Genomic DNA, 21,500 nt, shown 5'->3' with positions numbered 1-21,500 from the left:
TTGGTCCAGTGAATCAAAATACATCCTGCATATGACATTACGTTTCATAACTGTAGCAAAATTGCAGTTATGAAGGAGCAATGAAAAACACTTTTCCTCTGCAATGAAAATTTTTCTCAATGGATTCTGCACCATCTTGTGGATAACTCGGTGTAGTGCAGAAGTTATTGTGATTCAAGCTGAGCAATCCAAAAAATTCCAAAATTGGGTTGTTGTAGGTTTTTCCGGGCTATATGGCCATGTTCTAGAGGCATTTTCTCCTGACATTTCGCCTACATCTATGGCAAGCATCCTCAGAGGTAGTGCCTTCGATAATTCCAAAATTGTCCTTATCGGTGGCTGAAAGAGTGCCACCCCTCCTTTTCTGATAGTTCAATGCATACAAACTTTGTACTATTTATTTATTCATTGTATTTATATTCCACCCTTCTCACCCCGCAGGGGACTCAGTGTGGATTACAATGCACATATACATGGCAAAAATTCAATACCGTTTAGACATAGCACATCTATAGACAGACACAGAGGCAATTTAACATTCCAGCTTTTCCGGCTTCATGAGGGTATGCTCAATTCCGGCCACAGGGGGAGGTGCTGCTTCACTGTCCACTTGTGACACCGAGTCCTTTAATGGAGTACTTCCTCATTCTTCTGCATGCTGCTGGAAGTTTTTATGGCGTCGTGAATTAGTTAAATTAGCCTCCCCGCATAAAGTGGTGCCTAAATTTCCTACTTGACAGATGCAACTATATTTCGGGCTGCATAGGTCAACAGCAAGATAGACTATTAATGGTCAGGAGCTCACTCCAACCCGGGCTGGCTTTGAACTCATGACTTCTCAGTAGTGATTTAATGCAGCTGGCTACTAACTAGCTGTGCCACAGCCCGGTATAGGGTTACAGGCTGTGCTGGACGGGGTTACACTCCCCCTGAAGACACAGGTTCGCAGCTTGGGAGTTCTCCTGGACTCATTGCTGAGCCTGGAACCCCAGGTCTCTGCGGTGAGCAGGAGAACATTTGCACTATTAAAACTTGTGCACTAGCTGTACTCTTACCTTAGGAAGTCAGGTTTGGCCATGGTGGTCAATGCAACGTGGTCTACGTGGGGCTACTTCTGAAGACTGTCCGGAAGCTCCAAGTAGTCCAATGGGTGGCAGCCAGATTTCTGGAACAGCGTACAGGGAGCATACAAACCCTCCTGTTGCATCAGCTCCACTGGCAAGCAGTTTGCTACTGGGCTCAATTCAGTCTTTAAAGCCCTGAACAGTTCTGGTCCACCTTACCTCTCCCTTTATGAGCCAACTAGAGCTTTAAGATCTGCTGGGGAGGCCCTGCTCTCAGTCCCACCCCTTCGCAAGCACAACTGGTGGGGACGAGAGACAGGGCCTTTTCGGTGGTGGCCCCTCGGCCGTGGAAATGCCTCCTTAGTGGAATTATATTGGCTCCATCCCTCTTGGTCTTCAGGAAAAAGTTAAAGGCCTGGCTTTGCACAGAGAGTAGTGTAATCTGGAATCTGATCTCATTCAGCTTGAATAAAGACTATGGGATAGTTAAGGAGCATGGAAAACCAAGACTCTGCACTTTGTACGTTTTAAGCTGTTTGAAAATACATCACACAGTCCTAGACGCTTGGGAAGTGTTCGACTTGTGATTTTGTAATACGAAATCCAGCATAGAGATCTCGTTTGCTGTGACATACTGTGCTTTTGTGTCAGTAAAACAACAATAATAAATCTTTTTTTTATATCCCGCATTTCTCCCGATCTTCCTCTTGTGGTTGCATCTGAGTGTGCTAACATTCCTATAATAAGGGCAGTAGTAACTGGTACAAGGGACCCCGGTGGCGCAGTGGGTTAAAGCACTGAGCTGCTGAGCTTGTTGATCGAAAGGTCACAGGTTTGATTCCGGGGAGTGACGTGAGCTTCCACTGTCAGCCCTAGCTTCTGCCAACCTAGCAGTTCGAAAACATGCAAATGGGAGTAGATCAATAGGTACCGCTCCAGCGGGAAGGTAACGGCGCTCCATGCCATCATGCCGGCCACATGACCTTGGAGGTGTCTACGGACAACGCCGGCTCTTCGGCTTAGAAATGGAGATGAGCACCACACCCCAGAGTCAGACATGACTGGATTTAATGTCAGGGGACTACCTTTACCTTTACTACTAACTGGTACAAACTATTTTTATGTATACACTGCACTCTAGTGGTTATATCTGGGTGCTACATACATATTTATTATTTCGGGAGGGAATAATGTAGGAATCTTTTCCCTATAAAGATATGCATGTGCATACTTTGACTGTCGTAGAGATTATTATGATTTATACCCTGTGTTCCTCTCTTAAACAAGACTCAAAAGCAGCTCACAACGTAATACAAATACAGACACATAATAAAAGTGAAAATATGTATGTGGCTGGAGTGTCCCACATACAAAGATAGGCTCCTGCCTCCACAAACAGCTATAGCCGCAACCACTCAGGAGACACCAGAGGCCCTTCCTCCAATTACATTGCAGGTTATAATGAGCACCATGAACATACACAAGAGCCCTGCCTGTGTCCTTCACAAACACCATACTGCCCACCACCCATGGGAAGGCTATCATTTGGGAACAATTTCATCCTAGATTGTACGTGTCTCCTCCACCAGAGACATCTCAGTGTTTCTGACTCTCCCCAATAGTGTGGAATCTGCATGTTCCTCTCCCTTTCCTATGTCACTACAAACTTCAGGCTCAAACCCAGAACCTTAATCCATGGCTGATACCAAATGGGAGACTCCCCCCTGGGCACACAGAAAACTGGGTGACTTGGAAAGCACTGAACAGACTGCGCTCTGGCACCACGAGATGCAGAGCCAACCTTAGGAAATGGGGCCACAAAGTGGAATCCACAACATGCCAGTGTGGAGAAGAGCAAGCCACTGACCACCTGCTGCAATGCACCCTGAGCCCTGCCACATGCACCATGGAGGACCTTCTTGCGGCAACACCAGAGGCACTCAAAGTGGCCAGATACTGGTCAAAGGACATTTAATCAACTATCAAGCTTGCAAACTCTGTTTTGTCTGTTTGTTAAAAAATTGTTCAAAATGTAATACAATTGTCTGGTTGATGCTGACATGATAAATAAATACTACAAACTTGCCCACCTTTTCAATAACCCGGGAACCACCGGGTCCCCAAGTTAGTCAATAATAAAGCATAATACAACTAAAAGATAGAAACATATACAATCGAAGTGATAAAATATTAATATAAAATATAATTTAAAAAGTTGTAGTTAATTCTGTGACAGCTTTTAAAAATCTTTTCCCAAAATTACTGGGCAATGCTGCATTCCCGTCACATATGTTTGCACCCAATCTCCAGCATTTTTGCATTGAATCATAGAATCAAAGAGTTGGAAGAGACCTCATGGGCCATCCAGTCCAACCCCCTGCCAAGAAGCAGGAATATTGCATTCAAATCACCCCTGACAGATGGCCATCCAGCCTCTGCTTAAAAGCTTCCAAAGAAGGAGCCTCCACCACACTCCGGGGCAGAGAGTTCCACTGCTGAACGGCTCTCAGTCAGGAAGTTCTTCCTAATGTTCAGATGGAATCTCCTCTCTTGTAGTTTGAAACTGATTTCAAAATGCTACTAATGAAATATTTTCCTTGTTAACACTTCTTCCTTTAGCAAATATGGACTTTGGCACTTTTTTATATCCGAGAAAACTAATCTCTCATGATTGAAATACCAGCCTCTTCCCTGTTCCGCTTGGCACTCATTCCTTGTGCTTGTTTGCATCATGATGCCAACCAAAACATTATGAAGAACTTGAAAGATGCGGGAAAAGTTCCTTTCCAAAAAGAAGATTTTAGAAAACATACACAATCCCCACCTCAACTCTGGGCATGGGATCCCAAAATAACAGACCCGTGACAACTTTGCAAAAGTGAGTGTTACAATCTGAATGGGATCAGCTGTTCTCTTCATTTCTATACTACAATTCCCATCACCTCTCACCACCGGCTACTGAAAGTCACCTGGGAAGGTCAAGAGCTTGAACGTTGTTTCCATCCCAAATATCTTGGTGTCACCTTAGATTGAACACTAACATTTAGGAAACACTGTATGAACACCAAGCACAAAGTTGCTGCACGCAATAACATCCTGCGGAAATTTACTGGCAGCACATGGGGTGCAGACCCAAAATTACACATGTGGATACTATTGACTGTCAGAGATTGTTATGGTTTATCCCAGGCATGGGCAAACTTGGGCCCTTCTGTTGTTGTGGACTTCAACTCCCACAATTCCTGGCCCTTTTCCTTTTTCCCCTCAGCTACTCAAGCGGAAAAGGAAGGGCCTGAGGCTGTTAGGAATTGTGGGAGTTGAAGTCCACAACACCTGGAAGGCCCAAGTTTGCACATGCCTGATTTTTACCCTGTGTTCCTCTCTTAAACAAGACTCAGAAGCGGACACATTATCAAATAATGCAGTTTAAACCTCAAACATGTAAGTCTAGCTCAATGCAGGAGTGGCACTTGTTGCTTTTGCCTCCAGCATAGCCAGCAGTTTATTTATTTATTTAATATCAAAAGCATTGCAAAAATTAGTTTAAAAACTGATAAAAATAGAAGGAGCACAAGCGGCTCAATCTCTTTTGACCAAAAACAGGCAACAGCGACAGTACTGTCTGTAGCCTCCAAGAATTCTTCCTCTGTACATGAGGCAGGGCATAGTGGACAAGCATACAGAAGCAGAGTTGTCTGTTCTGCTCCACAATCACATAAGGTGTGGGATTGTTCTAGGGAGTGCCATTTTGCCAGGTTGTCTTTTGATCTGCCCCCTCCACCTCTGAGTCTGTTCAGGGACTTCCAAGTTGCCCATTCTTGGTTTGCCCCTGGAGGAAGACCTTTGTGTGTGTGTGTGGGGGGGGGGGGCATCCAGTTGGGATTTCCTGGTCTAGCTGCCCAGAGGGAGACCCTTGCTGGAGGGACGCCAAGAGGAGTGGTAGTTCTCATAAAGCTTTTCCTGGATTTGAGTCTACTGGGAGGAGGCTGGTAGCAATGTAGTGGGCGGCTTTCAGTGTTCAAACTTATTTCTCTCACAGTTGGCAGCAACTTCCTGTCACACATCGGGGGGGGGGGGCATGCCATTCAACTTGTAGTTTATCAACAGGTGTAGGTTTAAGACATCCTGTGATTATTCTGCATGTTTCATTCAGTGCTAGGCTCACCTGCTTTACATGGGCAGACTTGTGTCAAACAGAGCTGGATATTAGAGCAAAGATTAAGTACTTTGGCCACATAATGAGAAGACAGGAAATCTTGGAGAAGACAATAATGTTGTGGAAAATGGAAGGAAAAAGGAGGAAGAGGGCCGACCAAGGGCAAGATGGATGGATGGTATCCTTGAACGGACTGGCTTGAATCTGAAGGAGCTGAGGGAGGTGATGGCTGACAGGGAGCTCTGGTGTGGGCTGGTCCAGGAGGCCATGAAGAGTCAGAAGCAACAGACTGAATGAATAAACAAAAATGAGATATTAATTGAAAAACTATAGAGCAAAAGGTGCTGCTGGATGTCCCTCCCACAAAAACAATGGGTTTCTTTGCAGTTTAATACAGTTTCCCTATGCTTTTATGACAAAACCAATGAGGAAATGACATTTATAACCCAGGAACAAACATCTTCATACATAGCGTTAACTACTGGCAAAGTGAGCTACTACGAGGCAACAATCAAATAATAATAATAATGGGTTGTTGTAGGTTTTTTCAGGCTATACGGCCATGTTCTAGAAGCATTCTCTTATGACGTTTCACCTGCATCTATGGCAAGCATACTCAGAGGTAGTGAGGTAGTGACCTCACTTCCTCTGAGGATGCTTGCCATAGATGCAGGCGAAACGTCAGGAGAGAATGCCTCTAGAACATGGCCATATAGCCCCCAAAAAACCTACAATAACCCAGTGATTCCGCCAATAATCATACTTTTGAAGCCATACTGGTTCCCTTAAGACTTTTCAAAGAGCCAGCACACCAAAAGGAGGAACAAAAAATCCCTTTATTTGCAAGAAAAGACAGACAAATCAAAGAAGATACGGAGGAGTCGCGTGAAAGAAAAAAAAATCAAAATGGGGGATCTTGGTTGCAGATCCCCTCCACTCCCATGCAAATTTTACAGCATGATCGTACTAGGGACATGTGTCATGATCACCATATACGCCTGGGTCTGGCAGCTTTCGTTCTGTGCCATATAGAAGGGAGGTAGGAGGGAGGCTGGGTACAGTCGGGGAAGGAAGATTAGCTAAGACATTGTTTTGTGAGGGAAATTGAAACTGTAGTTCACAGACTGTGGGCATTGTGCCTGGCCACTAGGGGGCGGATGGGAGTTGAGATGTTATACACAGGATGCTGGAGCGGGAAAACTTTAGAACTGTCTTTTTAGGATTGTGGAAAAAAGGATTAAAACACTTGTCTCCAGTGTTTCGTTGTTGCGAGCTCGATTTTAACTCTAGTGTCTGACATACATGTATACATTTAAGAGCAGCCAATATTTCCTTTTTTTTTTAAGGATGGGTCACAGAGGGCTATTTTATAGGTTTTGCACCCATCCCACTTGCTCCCCCAAAGTTTTCCAATTCAGAGGATGCAAATGCAACTATCCTTGGCTTTGTGGGGAAGAGAAGGGAGAATTGCCAGCCATATAAGGACTTACCTTCTCCTCTGAGCTACCTGATTGAGCTCTCTCTCTCTCTCTCTCTCTATATATATATATATGAATTTGAATTACTTATTTTCTCCCTACCGTTATGCATTTCCTCCTGGGGTGGGAGTATGACATGGAAATTTATGGAGAAGCATGGAACCATTAGGCATAATTTGAAGATTCTGGGAAAAATGCAATGTAAACATTGAATGAATTGGATGCAATTCAATGGCATAGCCCAATATTGGATAACTTCAGGACTACTTCCATAATTTTATGGAGAAGCATTCCGTTCCACTTGTAATATCTGTGCCGGTGCATAATGGGAAATTCCTGGGAAATTGCAATTTTAAGCACAGATGAATGGGATACAATTTAGTGGCACAGCCGAGTATTTAAACCAATGAGGTAAAGCAGGATTCCTTCCCCTGATTCTGTTCTGCACAAAGGAGTGCAAGAGCGCGTTTGCTTGTCTGCAGAAGGCAACCTCTCCTCCTAAACTACACTAAGCAGTGATTGTTGTAGCGGGTTGGAGCCGGTCCGTCCATCCGTCTTGGGCATTCCCTTAGGAAGTCATCTCTGAGCAACTCATGTGCAGCAACTGCGTATCCTTCAGCCAAGAACGGCTCCAGACCTGGAAGATGCAGACTTGCTTCTGTGAAAAGGGAGACAAGAGGAAACACAGCCCGGATGCTTAGAATATAGCCAATAAATCAATTACTTGTATTTGCTTTGCTCAAAATTCCCAGTTAATGGAGGTCAAAGTGGCTTTTGGAGTCAAAACACCTTGGTGACTACTTAAAGTTGGTGTATACCAAGCATAGGCAAAGTTTGGCCCTCGAGGTGTTTTGGACTCCAACTCCCACAATTCCTAACAGCCTCGGGCCCCTTCCTTTCCCCCCTCAGCCGCTTAAGCTGTTAGGAATTGTGGGAGTTGGAGTCCAAAACACCTCAAGGGCCAAACTTTGCCCATGCATGGTATACATGCTAGTTATTATCATAAAACAGGGGAGCAATCTTTGGTTTAGAAATAGTTAATAATAGGAATCTGGCTTCTCAAAAACTTTGAATCTTGAGAACACTTTATAAAGGGGAAAAATATGAAAATTGTGTTCTACGAGGGTTGAATGAAAAGTAATGCCTCCACCTTCGTTACTTGGGTTTGGATGGGAATACTTTAATAAATCAAACGCAGAAATAATCCTTAGACTGTGCTCTTTAACGACCACTATTCACTTTACCACATAATCACCAGACAATTGGATACATTTCTACACTATACTTGATCTTAGCCAAAAGGCCAAGAAGCGATTTGAGTCCCCACAGGGGTGAGAAAGGCGGTATATAAATACTGTAAATAAATAATAATAAATACAAGTTTTCTGAAGCTGTCACGGAAGAAGTTGACACTCTTTTTCCGCAACCAGCATTTCACAGTTTTCTCAACGTCTTCATTAGAAGCATAATGATGTCCCCGCAGATCTTCTTTCATTTTTGGGAACAGATGGAAGTCAGACGGTGCTAAATATGGACTGTATGGAGGATGCCGTACAGTGATGAGATCCAGTCTCTGAAGTTCATTTCAGGCATCCACATCCTGGGTACCCATCGTGCACAGATCTTCCAATAGCCAAGCAAAGCAATAATGTGACCCACACGTTCTTGTGAAATGCCGATTATGCTTGAAATTTCTCTCTGAGTGATACGATGATCATCCTGAATCAATCTGTCAACCTTTTGCTTGTGAAACTCTGTGGTCGCTGTCACAGCATGTCCAACTCTTTGTTTGTCACTCAAGTCAGATGTTCCCACCTCAACATCTTTAAACTTACTCGCCCAATGACGCACAGTACTCACATCAACACAATCACCATAAACAGCTTGCATTCTCTGATGAATCTCCTTCGGGGTGACACCTTCTGCTGTCAAGAATTCAATGACTGCACATTGCTTAAGTCGCATTGACTGACTGTCCGCGCAGGGTTCCATACTTCGCACTTTAACAACACAACCGTTCAATGCTAAGGTTTCCTGCCAAAATGGAACTGTAGAGGAGAGTCTACTGAACAAGCCAGTACCTGCTGCATACCAGTACTGTTATCTATTGAGGAGTTACGAAGGCGGAGGCATTACTTTTCATTCAACCCTGGTAGTTAGTGATAAGGATCTGGTTTCCCAAAAACTTTGAATCTTGGGAATAATAATAATAATAATAATAATAATAATAACAACAACTTTATTTATACCCCGCCACCATCTCCCCAAGGGACTCGGAGCGGTTTACATGAGGCCAAGCCCAACAACACATCAATAAAAACAACAAGCAATAGGCAAAATAAACAATGCAATTAATGTAACTCAAATATAGATAATAGCACACAAGAGTTTAACACTTTATAAGGAGGAAAAAAAATACAAAACTTGTGTGCTGTTCACAAGCTGGAGCACAAAAGGAACACCTGCTTAAGCCACAACTTCGGGAAGAAGTGTTGCCTTATATGTGTATGTGTGTGTATGTACTGCTTGGTTGGAAAACTGGGTTTAAGTTCCTCAAGCATGCGAAACCAGTTTTGGGGTTCTTGCGTCAACACATAAGTCATCTCAAGACACGTCACACCTTGCTCCAAATATTTAGATCACTAGAAAAACAAGGCAGGGAAGTTACATCTGCGTAGGCTAATTGGAATGCAAAGCAAAGTTAAATATTTTCCAATGTACCATGACTTTGACTGGTTGGACATTCTCCTCCGGATGGCTGTATCCCACTAAATTTCCAACATGAAAATTGGATGGGGATATTCCAGGCATGGGCAAACTACCAGCTGTTTGGAATTGTGGGAGTTAGAGTCCAAAACACCTAGAGGGCCAAAGTTTACCCATGCCCGGGCTATTCAATACCGAGGCTTGAACAGCTCAGAATATACTGAGACTATTACTTCCCTCAATTTGAAACTGTTTCCATCAATGCAGGCTAAGATTGTGTTTGCCTTGTTTGCTGTAGCATTGGATAGCTGGCTGACAATGAGCTCCTTGACATCCTCAGCTCCTGTGATTGCTTTTAATGGAGAAAATAAATACATTTTTGTATTGTTGAAGGGTTTCATGGTCGGAATCACTGAGTTGTTGTAGGTTTTTTGGGCTGTATGGCCATGTTCTAGAAGCATTCTCTCCTGACGTTTCACCTGCATCTATGGCAGCCATCTTCAAGAGTTTGTTAGGTCTGTTGGAAATTAGGTAAATGGGATTTATATATCTGTCCAGGGTGGGAGAAAAAACTCTTAACTGTTGGAGGTAGGTGTGAATGTTTCACTTGGCCACCTTGATTAGCATTTGATAGCCTGACAGTTTCAAGGTGTGGCTTGTTACTGCCTGGAGAATCCTTTGTTGAGAGGTGATTAGCTGTCCCTGATTGTTTCTTGTCTGCAGTTCCCCTGTGTTTTAATGTTGTTCTTTATTTACTGTTATAATTTTAGATTTTTTAAATACCGGTAGCCAGATATTTTTGTTCATTTTCATGGTTTCTTCCTTTCTGTTGAAATTGTCCACATGCTTGAAACCATGAACTTCATATCAAAGGTTTTACTGAGATTGAGATATGCTGCATGCATGTATAGCATTCCTGTTATCTACCAATCCTGTAACGCTATCACAAAAAACAGTAAGGTTCATCTGGCATGACTTGTTTTTGGGTAATCCAGGTTGAGCAAAGATGGCAAGGACCTAACAGAAGCTGAAGATATCAAGAAAAGGTGCGAGACCATACAGAAGATATGAATAAGGATAATAATATTGAGGATAGTTTTGACGGTGTCGTGAGTGAATTAGAAACAGACATCCTGAGGAGTGAGGTTGAATGGGCCTTAAGAAGCATTGCTAACAACAAGGCATCAGGAGACGATGGGATCCCAGCTGAACTGTTTAAAATCTTGAAAGAGGATGCTGTCAAGGTGATGCATGCCATATGCCAGCAAATATGGAAAACACAAGAATGGCCATCAGACTGGAAAATAATCAACTTATATCCCCATACCAAAAAAGGGAAATGCTAAAGACTTCTCAAACTTCCGTACAGTGGCCCTTATTTCTCATGCCAGTAAGGTAATGCTCAAGATCCTGCAAGGAAGACTCCAGAAACACATGGAGCGAGAGTTGCTAGACGTTCCAGCTGGGTTTAGAAAAGGCAGAGGAACGAGAGATCAGATTGCCAATATCCGCTGGATAATGGAGAAAGGCAGGGAGTTTCAGAAAAACATCTATTTCTGTTTCATTGACTATTCTAAAGCCATTGACTGTGTGGATCATAATAAATTGTGGCAAGTTCTTGGTGGGATGGGCATCCCAAGCCACCTTGTCTCTCTCCTGAGGAATCTGTATAAAGACCACGTAGCAACAGTCAGAACTGACACTGGAACAACAGACTGGTTCAAGATTGGGAAAGGCGTACGGCAGGGTTGTACTCTCCCCCAATCTATTCAACTTGTATGCGATGTGCGGGGCTTGATGAATGCAAAACTGGGGTGAAAATTGCTGGAAGAAACATTCACAACCTCAGATATGCAGATGACACCACTCTGATGGCCAAAAGTGAGGAGGAGCTGAGGAGCCTTCTAACCAAGATGAAAGAAGAAAGCGCAAAAGCTGGATTGCAGATAAACATAAAAAACCAAGATTATGGCAACAAGAATGATTGGCAACTGGGAAATAAAGGGAGAAAACGTGGAGGCCGTGACAGACTTTGTATTTCTAGGCACAAAGATTACTGCAGACACAGACTGCAGCCAGGAAATCAGAAGACGCTTACTTCTTGGGAGGAGAGCAATGACCAATCTTGATAAAATAGTGAAGAGTAGAGACATCACACTGGCAACGAAAGTCCGCATAGTCAAAGCAATGGTATTCCCTGTGGTCACCTACGGATGTGAGAGGAGGACTATAGGAAAGGCTGAGCAAAGGAAGAGAGACGTTTTTGAGCTGTGGTGCTGGAGGAAAGTTCTGAGAGTGCCTTGGACAGCGAGAAGATCCAACCAGTCCATCCTTCAAGAAATAAAGCCCGACTGCTCATTGGAGGGAAGGATACTAGAGACAAAGTTGAAGTACTTTGGCCACATCATGAGAAGACAGGAAAGCTTAGAGAAGACAGTGATGCTGGCGAAAATGGAAGGAAAATGGAAGAGGGGCCGACCAAGGGCAAGATGAATGGATGGCATCCTTGAAGTGACTGGCTTGACCTTGAAGGAGCTGGGCAGAGCCAGAAAAAAATTTCGGAGAGGGTTGACATTTTTTTGGGGGGGGAGGGTTGTTGAATATTTTGGGGGTGGGGTTGAAACCTGCCTCCTAGCTCACGCTGAAGCAAAGAGCACAGCAGGGGGCAGAGCAACCTTCAACAGCCTGCAGCTCCACCCCTGTCAACCACCTCCACCAAGTCTGGCCTCCTTAATGAGAGCATTCAACACACACACACCCAACTTGGTTGCTTCACTACATCGGCTATTTCTGCAAGTAATGACAGTGTGAATAAATTGTCAATATTTGCTTGAGATAATGCTTACAGTTCTGGAGAGACTCTTAATTTTTTTGCATCTCATAGACTTAGCATGGGGATTTGATTAACCAGTTAAAATTCATGGGTAAACCAGTTTTTTAAAAAAAAATCTGAAACATTTCGGGGGGGGGGGGTTGAACCCCTAAAACCACCCCCTCGCTACAGGCCTGGAGCTGGGGGTGACCAAGGCCAACAGGGAGCTCTAGCGTGGACTGGTCTAGGAGGTCACAAAGAGTCGGAAGTGACTGAACGAATAAATAATAACAAAGTGGGAAGCAAAAACCCGCGAAACAGCGAGTCCGCTAAAAGCGAACCACGAAGTAGCGAGGGAACACTCTAAGGTTCATCTGGCATGACTTGCTTTCATAGTATGGCATTCCCTCCTAAGTAATTGCAGCCCGCCTCCTTAATGATCTGCTCCAGAATCTTTCCTGCTATTTATGTCAGGCTGACTGGGTGTCAGTTGTTTGGGTCCTCAATGAATTCATTAGCCAGGTGTTCCTGAACTGCCTCTATCACAGGCATGGGCCAACTTGGGCCCTCCGGGTGTTTTGGACTTCAACTCCCACAATTCCTAACAGCTTCAGGCCCTTTCCTTTTCCCTCTTAGACTCTTGAGTTGGCCCAGGCCTGCTCTATCATGACTCGCCTTTCAAGGTGGGAAGGAGCATCTCAATATATCCTTGCCAAGACTAATTTAGGTATTATGCAACAAATAATTTTTTCTGGCCTATAAAGGAGGACTCACCTGCAAAACACCTGCCTAACACGTGCCAACTTGGCATTTCTAAGTTGCAAGTTCGTGCCACGTAAACCAAAAATAAAATAAAAATAAAATAAAATCAAGGGCCTATTTTACGCCTCATCAACTCTGATAAGTCTTGTTATTTTATGTGATCCAGTGTAAATGTTAAAAGGTTTACAGGAGGAAACGGCCGGGACTGTTAAAGACAGGTCCTTTGTAAAATAAAATAAACAGGTGTGCCCTTGGCATGCCACATTTTGGAACAACGCCCACCAGCCACGTACCTCAGAGTCACAGAGGTGTATTAGTCAGAGATCACGTCTATATTCTCCTCTTGGAGAACATGCAAATATTATATGCGTGTGTGTATATCTAATAGGAGGCCCCGCCTCAGCACTTTAACAGCAGGTTAAAGTGCTGAGATGCTGAACTTGCTGACTGAAAGGTTGGTGGTTCGAATCCAGGGAGCAGGGTGAGCTCCTGCTGTTAGCCCCAGCTCCTGCCAATCTAGCAGTTCAAAAACATTCAAACTACAAGAAAGGAGATTCCATCTGAACATTAGGAAGAACTTCCTGACTGTGAGAGCTGTTCAGCAGTGGAACTCTCTGCCCCGGAGTGTGGTGGAGGCTCCTTCTTTGGAAACTTTTAAACAGAGGCTGGATGGTCATCTGTCAGGGTGCTTTGAATGCAATATTCAAGCTTCTAGGCAGGGGGTTGGACTGGATGGCCCATGAGGTCTCTTCCAACTCTATGATTCAAATGTGAGTAGATCAATAGGTACCATTTCTGCAGGAAGGTAACTGTGCTCCATGCAGTCATGCTGGCCATATTATCTTGGAGGTGTCTACGGATAACACCGTCTCTTCGGCTTGGAAATAATGAGCACCACCACCCCCAGAGTCGGACATGACTGGACTTAATGTCAAGGGGAAACCTTTACCTTTGCTATGTATATTTATCTCTAAGTCAATCTGTATCACAGAGGCTGTTGCCAGGTGACGGATTGGTCCTTTGTGATCTCACTGGCTTGGACAATAAACCCAACGAGATTCAGCACTCCACTACAATGGAAGTCTCCATCAGGTGCTGTGTCTCCCACGAACCCCACCCAGCAAGGTCAAAGATGATGGGATTCGCAATCCAAAACAAACACAGGTAGACTCCAAGTTGTGTGCAAAGGCAGAACCGAACTGGGTGGGCCGATTCATTGGTAAATCCTGAATACATTTAATTTAGTAAGGTCAACTTCCTTCTCCATGTATATAGTGGGCAAAAGGGAACGCCACGTCTTGTAAACAGATAGAGTGGCCAAAACTTAGGGCTTTTTTATGGGAGTTGAGTTCGAAGACTGATCTCCTTTGGATCCTAGCCACAAAAGCCCAGAAAATGGCCTCAGCCAGAGAATAAAATGTATTTTATAATTGTATATTATATATTACGTGTAATAATATTTCAGTATAATGGTACAGTAGAATACAGTAATCTGTAATACTAATATTATGCTATTATACTATGCTATTATATTATGCTATGCAGATAATTATAATATATTGTATGCACATATAATATTGTCTCATGCCAGTAAGGTAATGCTCAAGATCCTGCAAGGAAGACTCCAGCAACACATGGAGCGAGAGTTGCCAGATGTTCAAGCTGGGTTTAGAAAAGGCAGAGGAACGAGAGACCAGATTGCCAATATCCGCTGGATAATGGAGAAAGGCAGGGAGTTTCAGAAAAACATCTACTTCTGCTTCATTGACTATTCTAAAGCCTTTGACTGTGTGGATCATAATAAATTGTGGCAAGTTCTTAGTGGGATGGGCATCCCAAGCCACCTTGTCTCTCTCCTGAGGAATCTGTATAAGGACCAAGTAGCCACAGTCAGAACTGACCACGGAACAACAGACTGGTTCAAGATTGGGAAAGGCGTACGGCAAGGCTGCATCCTCTCACCCAACCTTTTTAACTTGTATGCAGAACACACCATGCGAGGATGTGCGGGGCTTGATGAATGCAAAGCTGGGGTGAAAATGGCTGTAAGAAACATTAACAACCTCAGATATGCAGATGACACCACTCTGATGGCCAAAAGCGAGGAGGAGCTGAGGAGCCTTCTAATCAAGGTGAAAGAAGAAAGCGCAAAAGCCGGGTTGCAGCTAAACGTCAAAAAAACCAAGATTATGGCAACAAGAATGATTGACAACTGGAAAATAGAGGGAGAAACCGTGGAGGCTGTGACAGACTTTGTATTTCTAGGTGCAAAGATTACTGCAGATGCAGACTGTGGCCAGGAAATCAGAAGACGCTTACTTCTTGGGAGGAGAGCAATGTCCAGTCTCGATAAAATAATAAAGAGTAGAGACATCAGACTGGCAACAAAGATCCGCCTAGTCAAAGCCATGGTATTCCCTGTAGTAACCTACGGATGTGAGAGCTGGACCTTAGGGAAGGCTGAGCGAAGGAAGATAGATGCTTTTGAGCTCTGGTGTTGGAGGAAAGTGCTGAGAGTGCCTTGGACTGCAAGAAGATCCAACCAGTCCATCCTCCAGGAAATAAAGCCCGGCTGCTCACTGGAGGGAAAGATACTAGAGACAAAGTTGAAGTACTTTGGCCACATCATGAGGAGACAGGAAAGCCTAGAGAAGACAATTATGCTGGGGAAAGTGGAAGGCAAAAGGAAGAGGGGCCGACCAAGGGCAAGATGGATGGATGGCATCCTTGAAGTGACTGGACTGACCTTGAGGGAGCTGGGGGTGGTAACAGCCGACAGGGAGCTCTGGCATGGACTGGTCCATGAGGTCACAAAGAGTCGGAGACGACTGAACGAATGAGCAACAACATAATATTGGTCATAATATTGTAATACAATATATAATAATATAATATAATTATTATATAATATTGCAATATAGTGGTATAGTACAATATAGTAAGATACAATAAGAATATTGTGCTGTGCTAATAATATAATATATTGTATACACATATAATATTGATAATAATATAATGTAATCCAATATAATACTAATAATAATACAATATAATAATTATTACATATTTTATATTACATGTAATATTTCTAATAATATTGCAGTATAGTGGTATAGTACAATACAGTAATATATAATACTAATATTGTGCTATTCTAATAATTACCTAAATTGTTGTAAACCGCTCTGAGTTGCCTGAGGGCTGAGAAGAGCGGTATACAAATAAAGTAAATAAATAAATAATAAATTAAATTATAATATATTGTATATGTACATATAATATTGATCATAATATTATACTGTAATGCAATATAATACTAATAATAATACAATATAATAATTATATATTTTATATTACATGCCATATTACTAATAATATTGCAGTATAGTGGTACAGTACAATATAGTGATATATAATACGAATATTGTGCTATGCTAATAATACAATATATTGTATGTACATATAATTGTAAGCCGCTCTGAGTCCCCTTCGGGGTGAGAGAGGGCAGGATATAAATATCGTAAATAAATAAATAATATTTTGAAGTAAAGGTAAAGGTTTACCCTTGACATTAAGTCCAGTTGTGTCTGACTCTGGGGGTAGTGTTGATCTCCATTACTAAGCCGAAGAGCCAGAGTTGTCTGTAGACACCTCCAAGGTCATGTGGCCGGCATGACTGCATGGAGTGCCGTTACCTTCCCGCTGAAGCCATACCTATTGATCTACTCACATTTGCATGTTTCTGAACTGCTAGGTTGGCAGAAACTGGGCCTAACAGCAGAAGCTCACCCTGCTCGCCGGATTCAAACAGCCGACCTTTCGGTCAGCAAGTTCAGCAGCTGAGCGGTTTAGCCTGCTGCACCACATCCAATAGCAACCTCCTGGGTTCCATGTTGGATCATAATACGGATTTTATCGCAAACTGTGAAGAAGTTGCTAAACCAAATTCCCCTTAAAATAATCTTAATTTTCCTTGCAAGTTGCCTATGGATTCCCCCCTCCCATCAATTGTATAGGATTTTTTTTAGGTAAAGGATACTCAGAGATGACTTTGCCAGTTTCTTATTTCAAAACATCCCCTTGACAATCTCTCGTGCAAGTGCTATCCAAGGCCAATTCTGCTTAGCTTCCAAGATCAGGTAAGATCTGGTTGGTGCCTTTAGGGTACTGACCAGGATTTTACTTAGGTAAAGATTTTCCCCTTGACATTAAGTCTAGTCGTGTCTGACTCTGGGCTGTGGTTCTCATCTCCATTTCTAAGATGAAGAGCTGGTGTTGTCCATAGACACCTCCAAGGTCATGTGGCCAGCATGACTGCATGGAGCGCTGTTACCTTCCCACCAGAGCAATTGATCTACTCACATTCGTATGTTTTCGAATTGCTAGGTTGGCAGAAGCTGGGGCTGACAGCGGGAGCTCACACCGCTCCCTGGATTCGAACCTTCAACCTTTCGGGTTGGCAAGTTTAACAGCTCAGCGTTTTAACACACTGCCCCAGTGTTTACTTAGGCTAGAAATACTCAGAGGTGGTTTTGCCATGTCCTTCTTTTAGAATAAAGCCTACCGTATATTTGTTTCTATAATGCTAGTTTGCTTTGTTTACTTTATTTTGCCACTGTATGTACTTTATTGTGATGTAAATTTTGTTGTTGTATTTTGCACTTTAATTTGCTGTATTGTATCTTTGAGCTTGGCCTCATGTTTGCTGCCCCGAGTCCCCTAATAATAATAAATAATAAGATTTTATTTGTCATGTCAGGGCAACCATAAAATTATTATTAACTTATTATTATTATTATTATTATTATTATTATTAAATTATTATTATTATTAAATTATTATGAAATTATTCTCTTTAGAACCAATCTAGTATTGGAAGCTAAGCAGGCTCAGCTATGGTCGGCTTTTAGATGGGAGACTGGCAACAAATAATAATAATAATAATAATAATAATCTTATTATGTATATGCTGGTCGCTTATTTATATACAGAAGCGACCAGCATATAAATAATAAGATTATTATTATTATTATTATTATTATTATTATTATTATTATTTGTTGCCAGTCTCCCATCTAAAAGCCGACCATAAGCTGAGCCTGCTTAGCTTCCAATACTAGATTGGTTCTAAAGAGAATAATTTCATGTTTTTTCTTAGGCCAAGAATACTCCTAAATGGTCTGGTCAGTAACTTCCTCCAGAATACAGTCTCCCATCCAAGTCCTAACCAGGGCTGACCCTGCTTAGCATCTACAATTAGATTGGATCTGATGCCCTTTGGGTCTTTAGATTGGAGTTCTCTTTGGATAGAATATTCAGAAGTGTTTTTTCTAGTTCTTGCCTCTGAAATATGAGTTTACTGGGATCCCTAGAGTTCGGGCTAAAACCCAGAGCGGATTTGCAAGGACTAGAAATGTCCAGAGACTCTTCTCTCTCACCTGCTGCTCTCCCTCGGGAGCCATCTTGCAGTGATCCAGGTCAACGTTCTCCAGATCGGACCCGCCTTTCTTTTCACACGCTGTGCTCACCATTTCCACGGTCAGGGAGTATTTCGTTCCTGCCACAACCTTGGAGAAGAAAAAAAGAGAGACAAAAGGATATTAATGCCGTTACTTCGCTTAACGTTTTGCAAAACGAAGGGCAGAACTACTTCCCTGCCTCAAGGTGCCTACAACCCCAAACTTCAACAGAGAAGCATGAAATGGACCACGAGGTCAAGAGGTGTCAAGAGTGTGATGCAACGGAAAGAAGTCATCGTTGGACTCTTATATGTCAGGGCTCACCTGGAATGATCCTGTGTCCAGTTCAAGATTGACTAGTTGGAACGTGTCCGCAAACTGAATATGAGCCAACATAATGAAAGGGATTACAAGCGGAACGTGAGTCAACAGTGTGATGCAGCAGCTTAAAAGGCCAATGCGATTATGCATCAATGGGAATACAATGTCTCTAGATTGAAGGAAGGACTACAGGATATGGATGAGTGACATCCGGTCCCCAACAAACATCTGATTTACAAAATGACTCATAGTTAAGAACAGGGGGGGGGGGGGGGGAGAGACAACAGGAAGGGAGAGGAAACCTAGCCCTAGAAGGGAAATTCACTCCTGGAAGAGTTATTATCAGGGCAGAAAGGGGTCTCCACTGAGGCTGATTCCATAGAATCATAGACTTGGAAGAGACCTCGTGGGCCATCTAGTCCAACCCCATTCTGTCAATAAGGAGGAAAATTGCATTCAAAGCACTCCCGACAGATGACTACCCAGCCTCTGTTGAAAAGCCTCCACTACTCCCCAGGGCAGAGAGTTCCACAGCTGAACAGCTCTCACAGTCAGGAAGTTCTTCCTCATCTTCAGGTGGAATCGCCTTTCTTGTAGTTTGAAGCTATTGTTCCACATCCAAGTCTCCAGGGCAGCAGAAAACAAGCTTGCTCCCTCCTCCCTATGACTTCCTCTCATACATGGCTATCATGTCTCCTCTCAGCCTTCTCTTCTTCAGGCTAAACATGCCCAGATCTTTAAGCCACTCCTCATAGGGCTTGTTCTCCAGATTTGTGTTGTTCTCCTCTGGACACATTCCAGCTTGTCAACATCTCCCTTCAATTGTGGTACCCAGAATGGGACACAGTGTGATTCCAGGTGTGGTCTGACCAAGACACAATAGAGCATGGCTTCCCTGGATCTAGACACTAAACCAGCGTTTTTCAATCTAACGCCTTGACCCCTTAATACAGTTCCTCCTGTTGTGATGACCCCCAACCATCTAATTATTTTCATTGCTACTTCACAACTGTAACTTTGCGACTGTTGTGAATCGTAATGTAAATATCTGATATGCAGGGTGTATTTTCATTCACTGGACCAAATTTGGCACACATACCCAAACCGCCCTGAGTCACCCTTGGGTTGAGAATGACGGTAAATAAATAAACAAAATACAACCAAATTTGAACACTTTTGTGGTATTGGGGAGGTGGTATTGGGGGGGGGGGGTTGATTTTGTCATTTGGAAGTTGTAGTTGCTGGGATTTATAGTTCAAATACACTCAAAGAGCATTCTGACCATGGAATTGAACCAAATTCAACCCACAGAACTCCCATAACCAACAAAAAATACTGGAAGAGTTTAGTGGGCACTGATCTTGAGTTTTGGAGTTGTAGTTCATCTATATCCAGAGAGCACTGTGGACTCAAACAATGATGGGTCTAGACCAAACTTGGCACAAATACTCAATATGCCCAGATGTGAACACTGGTGGTGTTTGGGGAAAATAGACCTTGATATTTGGGAGTTGTAATTGCTGGGATGTATAGTTCACCTACAATCAAAGAGCACTTTGAACTCCACTGATGATGGAATTGAACCATCTTGACACAAAAAAATCCCATGACCAACAGAAAATAATGGAAAGGGTTTGGTCAGCACTGACCTTGAATTTTGGAGTTGTAGTCCACCTATATCCAGAGAGCACTGTGGACCCCAACAATGATGGATCTGGACCAATCTTGGCACGGATACTCAATATATCCAAATGTGAACACTGGTGGAGTTTTGGGAAAATAGACCTTGACCTTTGGGAGTCGTAGTTGCCGGGATTTATAGTTCACCTACAACCAAAGAGCACTCTGAACCCCAAATGTGAACATTGGTGACGTTTGGGGAAAATAGACCTTGACCTTTGGGAGTCGTAGTTGCTGGGATTTATAGTTCACCTACAATCAAAGAGCACTCTGAACCCCACCAACGATGGAATTGGGCCAAACTTGGCACGCTACCTACATGGCCAACACTGAATACTGGTGGGGTTGGGGGACTGCTTTTGAGTTTTGGGAGTTGTAGTTCACCAACACCAAAAAGGAAGAAAAGGGCAGGAGAGACCACCCCAACAACAATAACAAATGCTTTAGATCTCGTCACTATGCTATAATCATGGCATTATTAAATAATATTGCATTTTTATATGCTAAGATCATAACAATGATAAGACCCAAAGCAATTCCACCACTTTTTGGGGGGTCAGCCTAGATGCCCTCGAGGGCCCCACCTGGCTCTTGGCCTCCAGGATGCGCTCCGCCTTGAAATACACGCGGCTGTTGCTGGCCTTGTTGTAGGCTTGGGCGGCGAAGGCTGCCGCTTTCAGCACATCGGGATCGGAGACGGAGCGGTCCCGCCATCCTCCGACGAAGCCCGGCTGGGAAACCGCCACTGCTCCCAACAGAAGCAGCGCCCAGGAGAGGAAAGCAAGGCTCTGTCCCCAAAGCTGCGCCATGGCCGGTCTGAGGGCGAGTGAAGCGGCGCGCGCTGGGACGGGGTATATAAACCCCCAAGCCACGCCCCCTCGGGCCAAGCCAGCCAATCGCGGTCCTGGCGGTGTCCGGGCTCTTGGGAACCGTGACCAATCGAAAGAGGCCGGCAGGAAAACAAACAAAACAAAACAAGGAAGCCACAATAAAATAGACTCGAATGGATCAGGGGAGGATGGGAGGCCACGCCCCCTTGATGAGTGGCCACGCCCACTGGAG

The 21,500-nt window shown here is 43.5% G+C and overlaps 1 protein-coding gene across 1 annotated transcript; it reads right to left on the bottom strand.

Moving 5' to 3' along the window:
• Positions 1–6,038: 6,038 nt before the first annotated feature.
• On the bottom strand, positions 6,039–21,461 carry LOC132766159 (cystatin-like). The gene is made up of 3 exons (XM_060760532.2): positions 21,023–21,461; positions 18,417–18,545; positions 6,039–7,356 (listed from the first exon to the last, which is right to left on the bottom strand). The coding sequence occupies exons 1-3, from the start codon at positions 21,245–21,247 to the stop codon at positions 7,267–7,269; spliced, it is 444 nt and encodes a 147-aa protein (XP_060616515.2). The 5' UTR covers positions 21,248–21,461; the 3' UTR covers positions 6,039–7,266.
• Between the last annotated feature and the right edge of the window lie 39 nt (positions 21,462–21,500).

The sequence above is a fragment of the Anolis sagrei genome, chromosome 2 (assembly GCF_037176765.1).
Source record: "Anolis sagrei isolate rAnoSag1 chromosome 2, rAnoSag1.mat, whole genome shotgun sequence".
Lineage (NCBI taxonomy): Eukaryota > Metazoa > Chordata > Lepidosauria > Squamata > Dactyloidae > Anolis > Anolis sagrei.
Note: the sequence above shows the minus strand (reverse complement) of the source record. Positions and strands in the feature narration are given on the sequence as shown.

Coding starts and splice junctions, on each gene's coding strand:
- LOC132766159 (XM_060760532.2), bottom strand. CDS start 21,247: ATGGCGCAGCTTTGGGGACAGAGCCTTGCTTTCCTCTCCTGGGCGCTG. Junction 18,546..21,022: donor TCCTGGAGGCCAAGAGCCAG/GTGGGGCCCTCG, acceptor TTCTTCTCCAAG/GTTGTGGCAGGAACGAAATA. Junction 7,357..18,416: donor CTCCCGAGGGAGAGCAGCAG/GTGAGAGAGAAG, acceptor CCCTTTTCACAG/AAGCAAGTCTGCATCTTCCA.